Source organism: Podarcis erhardii (genome assembly GCF_964252035.2).
Source record: "Podarcis erhardii genome assembly, chromosome: 9".
Lineage (NCBI taxonomy): Eukaryota > Metazoa > Chordata > Lepidosauria > Squamata > Lacertidae > Podarcis > Podarcis erhardii.
This window is the reverse complement of record NC_138512.1, coordinates 14,079,998-14,093,270: the sequence shown is the minus strand read 5'-3', so window position 1 is coordinate 14,093,270 and position 13,273 is coordinate 14,079,998. Positions and strand designations below refer to the sequence as shown.

General features: G+C 41.2%; 1 protein-coding gene across 1 annotated transcript in view; it reads right to left on the bottom strand.

The window, feature by feature from the left end:
* Positions 1 to 331: 331 nt before the first annotated feature.
* The window catches only part of TBC1D19 (TBC1 domain family member 19), a 75,915-nt gene continuing 62,973 nt past the window's right edge, over positions 332 to 13,273 (bottom strand). The window contains exons 18-21 of the mRNA XM_081875840.1: positions 13,036 to 13,127; positions 10,394 to 10,509; positions 9,194 to 9,264; positions 332 to 2,259 (exon numbers count right to left, since the gene is read on the bottom strand). Of these exons, the coding sequence (XP_081731966.1) occupies positions 2,185 to 2,259; positions 9,194 to 9,264; positions 10,394 to 10,509; positions 13,036 to 13,127 (354 nt within the window). The 3' untranslated portion in view covers positions 332 to 2,184. The remainder of the gene's footprint in view (positions 2,260 to 9,193; positions 9,265 to 10,393; positions 10,510 to 13,035; positions 13,128 to 13,273) is intronic.

Sequence of the window (13,273 nt, the reverse complement as noted above, 5' to 3'; positions counted from 1 at the left end):
CACCTCACAAACGAGGTTTTATCTATGGAAGGTGTAAGTGGTCTGTAAGTACAGTGGTACCTCAGGTTAAGTACTTAATTCGTTCCAGAGGTCTGTTCTTAACCTGAAACTGTTCTTAACCTGAAGCACCACTTTAGTTAATGGGGCCTCCTGCTGCCGCTGTACCGCCAGAGCACGATTTCTGTTCTCATCCTGAAGCAAAGTTCTTAACCCAAGGTACTATTTCTGGGTTAGCGGAGTCTGTAACTTGAAGCGTATGTAACCTGAAACGTATGTAACCCGAGGTACCACTGTATCCCAAAACTGAACAACAGATTCTGCAGCCAGCATATATATTATGAAAGAAAACACCATTTTTATTATTTCAGTTAACAAAAGGAGGAATTAAGCTCCAAGGTCAATGCAATGGAAGCTTCACAACAACAGAAAGGCTGTGTACAGTACAATAAATAAAACACTTTTAAATTATTCAACTCAACCTTTAAAATACACTTTTGGAAAATGGGCAAATATCAGTGTAGGTTGCCACCATCTTACATGCAACAGAGCATAAATTTAAATTTGGACTTGTAGTCATTTTTCAGCTTTGCTGACAGCTCAAAATCTGGATGATGAGAGTACCACACGTATCAGGTGGACAAGTGACTCTCAAGTCCCTGGTGCAAGTTTCTCTGCAGTAAGGTCTATGCTGGAAAAAACACACATTTTGTGGATCTGCTCAAAAGCCATGCTGTTCTCTTTTCTACAAAGATTTGAATACTGCAAATGACAGACAACAACTTGGAGCCGAGGAACATTCATTAAATTTCCTTCTGATGGGGAAAAAAAAGTATTACGAGTTACGTTTTTAGGCCGCTGGGAATTGCAAGAGCAAAGTGGACCTCGTGAAACAAATTGGCCCAAAGTAACGCAGCATATCAATGATACAGCTTTACCGCGAATGAGGTCTCGACTTCCAATCCTGGCCAACAGCTGTATGTGGTTAAATTAGAACAACCTGGTAATCAATTAGGATTTTAGGGAGGCTTACTGGAATCCCTGGAGAAAAGGGGGGGAGCAAGGAATCATGACTGGTAAAAGACTGTCTGTCCCAACGGCAACGCGACTCAAGTCACGCAGCAATACGAGCTTAGACTCAGCGAGTTGATACACAAGTTCCTGGACCAGCAGGGGCTAGGGAAATGGCAGATGCAGCACATTCAGCTCCTGAAGAGGAGGTGGGAGCTAGGGGGGAGAAAACTATTGACGTCATTCACAAGCAACTGCTTTGGCTCACGTTCAGAAAGGCTTTGATAGGTTCTGAAGAAAGCTGCGCCGAGGCATTTTTGTCTGTAATATAAAGCTTTGCAAAGCAGAATCACCACGGACCAAGGATAAAGGGTTGAGAATAAGTTGGTCAGGGCTAGTTTCTTTCACGGCACGGAAGGTTCTATGATAAGGACAATTGTTGCTGATCGGTCCTGCTGTCAGCTCCAAAACGAACAGGTTTTGGAGGTTTTTGGAGGTGTTTCAAAAACTTACAAGACCTGTTGGTCCAAAGAGAAGAGCAGGGGAAAGGGAGTACGTCACAGAAAAAGGATGCCTCCATCATACCACCTTCAACTCTAAACTCGTCCTCGGCCTCCAGCCAAGAACAATAAAACAAGATGCTTCTTCCATCAGGAATGATATAGAAAGGTTGCAAAGAGAGGTATTGCTGCGATTTTTCAAAGGAAGTGTTATTATTACATTTTTAAAGTTAAATACTTTACAGAAATACTTTTTTTCAAGTACTGCAGGACTTAGAAGATGACTGGATAATAGATTATAACTGAAGATATCCTTCCCCCACTTTACAGCGTCAGAAGGCAGAACTGAACTCTAGAATGATTATACGCTATTTCCTTTTTGGTGCACTTAATTGTACATGCATTTGGGGGTTATCACTTAGGTGGATTGGCTGTTATGTGATTTGCATTACATCCAGGTACTGCAGTTTGGCTAAAATTCAGCAGCATGCAGCAGCGCTAACTTGATATGCAAAAAGCATTGGGGGGGGGGGGGTTCCATATGAGAAGTGCAGTTTTAACTCTTGCAGAATTCCGCCCATTAACGTTTGAGCTCGATTTTAATGAAAGTGTTGCATAGTTTATTATTAGCGTCTGATGAAAGTCTAGCAGTGCAGCACAGCAGCTCTGAGGAACATCAAGTGCCGTTGGCGAACAGAAAAATCTGAAGAAGAGGCATAACTTTCAGAGTCGAAAGATCAGCAAGTACAGCCTGGAATAAAAGGGGAAAATGTCACGTTATGTTTATAATTAAGAAATAATTGCCGCTTTAAATTTTTTTTTGCAACATCTCCTTAATTTACCTGCTTTTGCTTTTATCTACAGAAATTCTCTTTAATTCTGAGCCATACTATGAGAGTCCTATACATAGTGGGATCAAGTACACTGAATCCTTATTTTAGGATTTAGGCCTCATTCAAATATATGTGGTATCATGGGTGCGGAAGACAGTCTAACATTTCACCTTGTATCTAAAAATAATTGTACGTTCGGAACCCTTATCCTGCTTGTCTGGAGTAGTACTTGCGGAATAAGTCTTGATTTGTAAGAATGCTTCACAATGAGCCTTCTCAGTGAGAGCGACATTTATTTTTTAAAATCTTATTTTAAAGTAAGAGTGCTTAGCATAATCATGTACAGATGACCCACTTTCATAAAGGCAGCAAAATGCAAAGATCACTCTCCCCAATCCAAATATTTTGAGGGACATTTTGTTCAGACGAAAATGATCCCTGGACAGAAAAGGTTATACCATGCAATCTATACAATATCATGAAACTGTTAAGAAGTGGGACGGGTAGGGATGAATGGAAGGATAATTTATGGAAACATAATAAATCATAGTTAATCTTCTCATGGCAACAAAGGTGTTAATCTTTAAAGCTTTAGAGCCCAAGTCTTGGATATTTAAGTAACCATATCCTCTGACATTTGTCTCCCATTTTTTTAGTTTTGGAATATGGCCTTTTCGCAGGTGGCATCACCATCTGAAATAGAGATGATCACTACTGATATTAGGGACTTTTCTGTGGTGGCTCCATGGTAATGATATTTCCTTCCATTAGAAATATATGAGATCTGTATAGCCAAAGGTTATAGGATGACCGTGGATCCCCCACAGCAGAACTTTAGATTGTCTGCCTTAGATAGGGAGTTTCTGTTTCTGTATTGATACCATGCCATTTTAATTTTTGGGGGACAACAGTTTTTTCAAATCATAAAGTAAATGAAAAAAACCTGCTGTTTTAAAAAATGTTCTAATAAACCTAATCAAATGTGGGCCACTTGGGGACTAAAAGGGCTTAAAAATGTATTAGTAACAACAACAAAAAAAGCAATAGTACAAAACTAGCAGGGAGAGGGGGGAGGAAGAACCAAACACCATGAGCATCTGTGGTTTCTGAAAATATATGACGATGCAAATACTGGAAAGTGTACTCATCAGCTCAAAGTTTTAAATTGCATAAGGGCACGACTTATGTCCTGCAGAATGAGTATGGATGAACCTTTTAAATATAGCTCCCTTAATTGAGTTAGGCAAATAGCGGATGTGTGGATAACTCTTGAAGCATTGAACACAGAAAGAAGGTGATTGGTTATGAACTGGTTTTGCATTTTCTTTAATATTACCTTGCTCAGGGGTTCAGGACGATCCACTATTATTTAGTAATGTTTTAAAGAGTCTCTCTCTCTCTCTGTCTCTGTCTCTGTGTGTGTCTCTCTCTCTCTCTCTCACACACACACAGAGGTTTTCTGGCTTATCACTGTTAACTGAGAACAAGAGCATTCCTGTGTACAGCCTGATTACTCCCATTTCATTTCCCCCCGCCTCTCAATATGAGTGGGATAAACCAGGGGTATTTCCAAAGCCCATATTGTGGGGGTTTTTTTGCTCCTTAATAAGTCATGAACAGCAAGCCAACAACAAACCACGGCTGTAGCTTGGCTAGAAATTGTTGCCTGTTAAGAGAGCCTAGTATGATCCCTGGCTCAGAGATAACACAAAGCCAAGGTTTGTCTTGTTCTTACCAGGGGAGGAGCGAAGTGAGAGCCACCTGGCAGCCCATATAAACACAGAACAGTAAGTTAGAAATCTGCCTTGTTATGTGTGAATGGGGCCGTAGTACAGTCGTACCTTGGAAGTTGAATGGAATCTGTTCCGGAAGTCCATTCGACTTCCAAAATGTTCAGAAAGCACGGCTTCTGATTGGCTTCAGGAAGCTCCTGCAGCCAATCGGAAGCCACGGAAGCCCCATCGGACCTTCGTCTTCCAAAAATAGTTTGCAAACCGGATCACTTCCAGGTTTGCGGCGTTCGGGAGTCAAAACGTCTGAGTACCAAGGTGTTTGGATCCAAGGTACGACTGTATATGAAAATTTTCTTGCTGTCATTGCTCATTAGTTCATAAGGTAAAGGTAAAGAGGCCCCTGATCATTAGGTCCAGTCGTGGCCGACTCTGGGGTTGCGGCGCTCATCTCGCTTTATTGGCCGAGGGAGCCGGCGTACAGCTTCCGGGTCATGTGACAAGCATGACTAAGCCGCTTCTGGTGAACCAGAGCAGCGCACGGAAACGCCGTTTACTTTCCTGCCAGAGCGGTACCTATTTATCTACTTGCACTTCGTGCTTTCGAACTGCTAGGTTGGCAGGAGCTGGAACAGAGCAACAGGAGCTCACCCCGTCGCGGGGGTTCGAACCACCAACCTTCTGATTGACAAGTCCTAGGCTCTGTGGTTTAACCCACAGCGCCACCCACGTCCCTACCTCAAGTTATATTTATTTGTTTGTAATATCACAGCCCAAAGGCAAAATGTCAAGAAGGCAGCAAAGAGTTGGACAAGATAAGCACCTGTGCACATATAAATTAAGCACAACCTACATTAAAGTTGATGTGGGTGGTGCTGTGGTCTAAACCACAGAGCATCCCCACGACTGGGTGAGCTACCATTGTTCGGTCCCTGCTCCTGCCAACCTCGCAGTTCGAAAGCATGTCAAAGTGCAAGTAGATAAATAGGTACCACTGCGGTGGGAAGGTAAACGGCGTTTCCATGCGCTGCTCTGGTTCGCCAGAAGCGGCTTAGTCATGCTGGCCACATGGCCCGGAAGCTGTATGCCGGTTCCCTCGGCCAGTAAAGCGAAATGAGCGCTGCAACCCCAGTGTTGATCGTGACTAGACCGAACGGTCAGGGGTCCCTCTACGTTTACATTAAAGTTAAACCAGGGTTAGAACAGATTTAAGAACAAACCCCTAAGAAGATAATCCTGCAGCAATTTACAATTTTTTACCTCTACTCTAGCAATTAAGACAGATTAGCTACAGATAAGCTTTAACGGAAGCAAAGTCTGGAAAGAGTAAAGTTAGCATATTTGAAGTGAAAAGCTCCAAGTACAGATTTAGTTCAGCAGTAGAATATAGTTTAGCTGATTTCCTGGGAGATTTAAAAAACTGAAAACTAAAACTGTAAGTTTAGCCGAGGTGAAAGAGAGCCATGTTTCTGGGCTCTAACACGGGTGCAGTACAAACCTATGTATGTCTACTCTTAAGTCATAATCAATCAATTTATTGCATGTAGCCAAAGGCATTCACAATAAAATCTGCCCCATTATTCCATGGGACTGAATGTGTTTGGATATGACCTTAATCATCTTTAGCTGTAATCTTGTTCATGCCTGTTGAGCTTCATAGCAGCCAAGCCACCTGAATAGCTTTGCGGCTGTAAACTAGCCAAGTAAAAGGACCCCTGACCATTAGGTCCAGTCATGATCGACTCTGGGTTTGCGGTGCTCATCTTGCTTTACTGGCCGAGGGAGCCGGTGTACAGCTTCCGGGTCATGTGGCCAGCTTGACTAAGCCACTTCTGGCGAACCAGAGCAGTGCACGGAAATGCCGTTTACCTTCCTGCCAGAGTGGTACCTATTTATCTACTTGCACTTTGACGTCCTTTTGAACTGCTAGGTTGGCAGGAGCTAGGACCGAGCAACGGGAGCACACCCTGTCGCAGGGATTCGAACCGCCGACCTTCCAATTGGCAAGTCCTGGGCTCTGTGGTTTAACCCACAGCGCCACCCCTTTTTTGAAGGCCAGTCTTTTTACCTAACTGGGGGAAAGCTAGCCATATTTAGTAAAAGTCTGGAGAGAGCTCTGCAGATGAGCTGGACACCTAGAGATGAAGCATTGAATTAAGGAGTTGGGAAAGTTAAGAACTTTTGCAAGTTTGCCAACACAGTGGGGCCAGGAAACTTTTCAGAAAACCTCACCAAACCTCACAGAACTGGACTCAGCTTAAAAAAAAATCCCAAAAAGGAAAATCTGAAATTAGAATGTCACCCAGATTGCCACATGTACAACTATCTGCCTGTTGGATACAACTTGTGTCGACATGATGCAATAACTGAAAAACTAGCTCTTCAGGACAAAGTTCATTCCTTTGAAGGCAAGGTGACTAATACAGGTAAGATGAGAGAAACAAAAAGGGAGACCTTTAATGATACAGTAAGGAAATGCCAGTTTCCTGTTGGTAGTTCCACTGCTCTTAGAGAGAATTAGGGTTTGGACAAATGGGGAATAAAATGGGAAAATGTGATTCAGTGCAAGTATGTATAAAGTGTCATACATTGGGGCAAAATAAATAATAATAATAATAATAATAATAATAATAATAATAATAATAATATTTATACCCCGCCCATCTGGCTGGGTTTCCCCAGCCACTCTGGGCGGCTTCCAAAAAAATATTAAAATACTGTAAACATTAAACATTAAAAGCTTCCCTAAACAGGGCTGCCTTCAGATGTCTTCTAAAAGTTTGGTAGTTGTTGTTCTCTTTGACATCTGGTGGGAGGGCGTTCCATAGGGAGGGCGGCACTACTGAGAAGGCCCTAACTTCATTATAAACCTTTAGGCGCCAGGGGAAAATGTTCCTTTTTAACTGGGCCTTTGGTTGATTTGATAGATATCCTATGCCAGGCATGTCCAAAGTCCGTTTCGGAGGCCTAATCTGGCCTGCCAGTCAGTTTAATCCTGCCCCGGCAGTTTATTTCCTGGGGTAAAATCCCCAAAAAAACTTCAATCCTAAAAAAAGTCAACAACTTTGGTTGGCCCTCATGTATGTTCACTTCATCATATCTGGCCCTCTTTGAAAAAAGTTTGGGCACCCCTGTCCTTTCAAAATGTTTGTTTTTTTTGGGGGGGGGCTATTGGGTTGTTGTTTTTATTTTGATTATAAATTTTGTGGTTTTATATTTGGATTTTGTTCTGTGAACCGCCCTGAGACCTCCAGGCATAGGGTGGTATATGAATTCAATAAATAATAATAATATACACTGAGCCAGCAGTGACTGGCAGGAATGAGATCTTGGGGTCATGTCTAATAGCTAGGTGAAAAAGTCCACACAGTATTGCAACGGCTATGAAGAAGGTGGATTCTACACTATGGATCATTAGGAAAGCAGAAGAAAACAATGGTGTGACCAAACTCGTAATAACTATCATCAGGATATTGGAGACATGGAAAGTGGCAACCGAAATGCTAAGGAAGCTGGAAAAACTCCCCTACAAGAAGAGGTTACAACATTTGCACATAATTTTGATGTGTAAAATTATGCATGGTCAATTCTGTGTCCAGGGCAGCTGTCTACCATCTCCATCTGGTACACCTGCCCGCAGACTGTCTCGCCAGAGTGGTGCATGCTCTGGTTATCTCCCACTTGGACTACTGTGATGTACTCTAACTTGGGCTACCTTTAAAGGTGGCCCGGAAACTACAACTATTCCAGAATGCAGCAGCTAGACTGGTGACTGGGAGTGGCCGCCAAGACCATATAACACCTGTCCTGAAAGATCTACATTGGCTCCCAGTACGTTTCCGAGCACAATTCAAAGTGTTGGTGCTGACTTTTAAAGCCCTAAACAGCCTCAGCCCAGTATACCTGAAGGAGCGTCTCCACCCCAATTGTTCAGTCTGGACACTGAGGTCCAGCTCTGAGGGCCTTCTGGCGGTTCCTTCCCTGCGAGAAGTGAGATTACTTCTGAGCAGGTGTTTAGAACTGCACCGTGAGAGCATCTTTCGAAAATCTACACATAGCAGAAATGGTTCGTAGTAAACATATTTTTTCCCCAAAAAGTTAAAAAGTAGTCATGTTGGCCCAGGAAAACCAAAATCCATTATTAGGGCAGTACCATTTAAGGGACGCAGGTGGCACTGTGGGTTAAACCACAGAGCATAGGACTTGCCGATCAGAAGGTCGGCGGTTCAAATCCCCACGACGGGGTGAGCTCCCGTTGCTCGGTCCCTGCTCCTGTCAACCTAGCAGTTTGAAAGCACGTCAAGTGCAAGTAGATAAATAGGTCCCGCTCTGGCAGGAAGGCAAACGGTGTTTCCGTGCGCTGCTCTGGTTCGCCAGAAGCGGCTTAGTCATGCTTGCCACATGACCCGGAAGCTGTATGCCGGCTCCCTCGGCCAATAAAGCGAGATGAGCGCCACAACCCCAGAGTCGGCCACAACTGGACCTAATGGTCAGGGGTCCCTTTACCATATATTAAGGAAACTAACATGTTCCAAAATAGCCTTTATCAGGCTAGATGGTAAAACAAAGCAACGAGGGAGAAAGGCTTATTTGAATACTTGCTACTTCCTCCAATATTCTGGAGGTCTCTTAGCAGATGAAGATTCCGAGCTTCACCACCAGCCAATTTCTATCCTCTCCACTTGCCTTGTTCAGCCTCTGCCCTGACTGAAGTTCAGCAGCACTCGAAAACTTGCACGTTTTGATTGCCTAATAAAAGTATTGCCCTAAAGTAGATTTAGGAATTTCTCTAGATATTCTATCATTCTTCTCAGAACAGTGGTTGCACATTTTAAAAAGCGTACACTCAAAGTATATGAAAGGCCCTAAGTGTAATTGAAAAAAATAATTCAATTATTTCCTAATGTTTATAACCCAGTTTAAACATTCTTCTTTGTATTTGTCATAGGAGTATCATGAGCTTCATCCATATATTTTCATAACTTCCTTTGAATATTTAGCCGAGATAAGAATTTCAGCAGAGCCTCACATTGCATGCTATGTGCACACGAAGCTTAAATTACTGTGGTTGGCAAGATGTCACAAACTATTTCCATTTTCTCCCACTGAAACTTATCCTTACTTCAGCTGCAGCCAGTGATGTCACCTCCATTAGATTCACAGCTCGGAAAGCAAACACAGCAGCTGCCAGGACTGAAAAAGAATGCACAATATTTAGACTGGCGGCTTACTAATTAGTTGCTACAGATATTTTGGTCTAGCTATTCTTTACGTTCAATTCAGTAATCACTTAGTTTGGGAAATACTATATAGCCAGCTTAAATGCGCCATTCTAGTCAATTTGTGACAGTTTCATTTTAAAGAAAAGTCATACAAGAAAGTCATTTAAAATGCACAACAAAATAAATATATTAAGAATTTCTTAAGTTAAACGTGATCTTTGCCTTACTTGTAGTTCTATAAATCATGTGTCAACATGAATAAAAGTTATTAATATTGCAGCTGTTGTATAAGGGATTATTATTTTGACCAGAATACAATTGAAATGAATAAGCTTCTAAAATGCAGAAATAAATAAAATCATCACACCATTAAATCTAGCACGCGGGGGACTACCTAAATTACCGTATTTTTTGCTCTATAAGACTCACTTTTTCCCTCCTAAAAAGTAAGGGGAAATGTGTGTGCATCTTATGGAGCGAATGCAGACTGCGCAGCTATGCCAGAAGTCAGAACAGCAAGAGGGATTGCTGCTTTCACTGCACAGCGATCCCTCTTGCTGTTCTGGCTTCTGAGATTCAGAATATTTTTTTTCTTGTTTTCCTCCTCCCAAAACTAGGTGCGTCTTGTGGTCTGGTGCGTCTTATAGAGTGAAAAATACGGTATATAATGTACTATTTGAATGTTTAGTATTAGTATTTGTATTATAAATGGGACACAGGTGGCGTTGTGGTCTAAACCACAGAGCCTAGGGCTTGTTGATCAGAAGGTTGGCAATTCGAATCCCCGCAACGGGGTGAGCTCATTCTTTGGTCCCTGCTCCTGCCAACCAAGCAGTTCAAAAGCATGTCAAAGTGCAAGTAGATAAATAGGTACCGCTCCGGTGGGAAGCCAAATGGTGTTTCCGTGTGCTGCTCTGGTTCGCCAGAAGCGGCTTAGTCGTGCTGGCCACATGACCCGGAAGCTGAGTTGGAGGTCACACAATGAATAGCTACTGAAACCGTGCAATTGCACATGAGGAAACTGAAACCTCTTGTGTTGGTATCATTTTTCTTTAAAAAGGGAGAATGTCAATACCATCAACAAAATATGTTTTCATTACCGGCAAGAATTTCCAGAGAGTTGTATCCCAGAACTCTGTCCCACAAAAGCAGAAGCTGATCTGTAGCTAAGTAGCCGGAGAATGCTCGTACCATCCATTTAAATGATATCCTTAGACTATGAGTGGGAAAAAAGACACACTATTATATTTCCCCATAACATATAATCACAGTGGATTTGCCTTTTGCCTTAGATGTGCTTATGTGGATTTCTGAGCCTCAAATGGAAAGGAGTGCAGCTAAAGCCAAAGCCAACTAAAGAAATAATTCTTCTTAATGCTAAATCTGGCATGATACACTCAGTTCACTAATTCAGAATCTATTTGCTATCTGCTTCTTGAGCTTAACAGTATTTCAATATTCAAAATCGAAAATGAAACTACTGTTTAGCATCCATTGTAAATGCATTCTCCTTAGGGTAACAGCAAATGTTATGTGTCTCCACGCAGGTAAGCATAGATGTCAACCTTGATTTTTGTTATTCTGAGTTTGTACCTTGAAGCAGGAGTCTTTAACTTTTCAGACCCGAAAAACATCTTCAACCCAAAAACATGTTTTGGGACCTGCTTTCATAATTTTTTAGCCTGTATTTGAATTGTGATATTTCTGGTGTTCCTACCCTCATTAGACTCTAATTCAGTAGTGTATCCCAACGAGTTAGACACCGCTGGGAGGAATAATATACTGTACTTTTCGATGTATAAGACTAGGTTTTTTTTTTTTTTACTAAAAATAATGTTAATAAGAGGGATAGTCTTACACATGGGGGCAATTTCCCCCCATTTTCTTAATTCTGGGTCTCTAAAAATAGGGGACATCTTATACACGGAAAAATATGGTTCAATATATCGTTTTTATTTGATTTTACAAGTTATAACAATACCAAATACATATCCATATAATGAGATTTCTCTGAATCTCAAGATTTCCCACCATCCCCTCCCTAGGTCCTATTGTCAACATTTTCAACTGCATATTATTTCACAAACTATATTTTGTATCTGTCCATAGTGTTTCTTACATTACAAGTGTTATTAGAATCCTGCCAATGTTTTCATCTGCTTACAGCGGTCTCCTAAATAAGGAAGGATCAATCATTTTTAGGACATTCTGAATACAGTCAGAATATAAAATATTTACTTTTATGGACGTTTAAAATTTCAATACGTCTCATGACCATTCATGAGTCCTGGGAGACCTTTTTCTTCCTGGCTTGACAGGACGGGGCTTCAAGTGCAAAAGCTGAGGCTACTGAAGAGACTCTTGGACTGGGATATTATTGCTACTTTTTTCATCTTTATAATAATAATATAATAATATTTTTTTATTTATACCCCGCCCTTCGTGGTTCAAAAACTGGGCTCAGGGCAGCTAACAACAAATTTAAAACACTTAATCGTAAAAGCAGCATAAAATACAATATAAAAACATGAATAACAATAAAATTCAAAGTTCAGAAATCAATTTAGGGGAAATCTGAGCTTCTGTTTCTACCATTGCACTGCTAATTTGCGTCCCCCATTATAACCGAAACCTTACGTTTCTGTTTTTAACTGTTGCGCTGCTAATTTGTGTCCCCCTATTGTAATTCAAGCTATCTGTTTCCGACTGCAGTGTTCTGAGGTGGTATTTGGAGCTTATATTTGGTGCTTTTGTTTTTGCTATTTATTTTGCATTTTTTTTGTTTTTGAGGCTTTTTCGGTTCATATGTTTTTGTGACTATGTGGAACCCAATTCAGATACTGATTGATTGATTGATTGATTGTGCGACTGTAGAAATGGATAAAAGCCCCCCATCCAAACATTGACTAGCGTCTCCACCCCCATCGTTTTGCCCGAACACTGAGGTCCAGCACTGAGGGCCTTCTGGTGGTTCCCTCATTGCGAGAAGCAAAGCTACAGGGAACCAGGCAGAGGGCCTTCTCAGTAGTGGCGCCTGCTCTGTGGAACGCCCTCCCATCAGATGTCAAAGAGATGAACAACTACCTGACATTCAGAAGACATCTTAAGGCAGCCCTGTTCAGGGAAGTTTTTAATGTGTGACATCTTAGTGTATTTTTGGTCTTTGTGGAAGCCGCCCAGAGTGGCTGGGGAAACCCAGCCAGATGGGTGGGATACAAATAATAAATTATTATTGTTGTTGTTGTTAGCCAGATGGGTGGGATACAAATAATAAATTGTTGTTGTTGTTGTTGTTGTTGTTGTTGTTGTTGTTATTATCATCATCTTCAGTGCAGGTAAGGAAAAAATAATTTTAATTTTTATCATCTACAATACTGTCTTATTTATTTTATAGTACAGCACATTGATTATTGCTTTCATTTTATGGATCAATGGTCTCGTTAGATAGTAAAATTCCTGTTAAATTGCTGTTTTAGGGGTTCTTTTTAAAAGTCTGGAGCGGATTAATCCATTTTGCATTACTTTCGATGGGAAAGCATGCCTTGCTATAGGAACGCTTTGGTTTTGGGACAGACTTACAGAACGGATTAAGTTTGAGAACCAAGGTACCACTGTATTTGTAATTTAGTAAACCTTTTCAAGTTGTAAGCTGCCTTGAGCATGTTTTTAACTACAGAAAGGTGGCATGAAAATACAATGATGACAATGGTCTCAGTTTTTAAATATAAGGGAAAATACTTACGGCTGTGCTCCAATTTCTCGAAGGTGATAAAACAGCTGTGGTAGATGGGTTTGGAGAAGGGTTTCAAACAGCAAACATAATGATACAATGCCCTTTAAAAAAGAAAGAACATAACAATTCACTTTTTTAAAAAAGCACAACTATACAACAAGTGTACCTCTTACTACTGCTGAGTTTTAAATATAGATAGTGAAAAAATACCCAATGTATTTCATGCATAGATTGAAAACATACATAT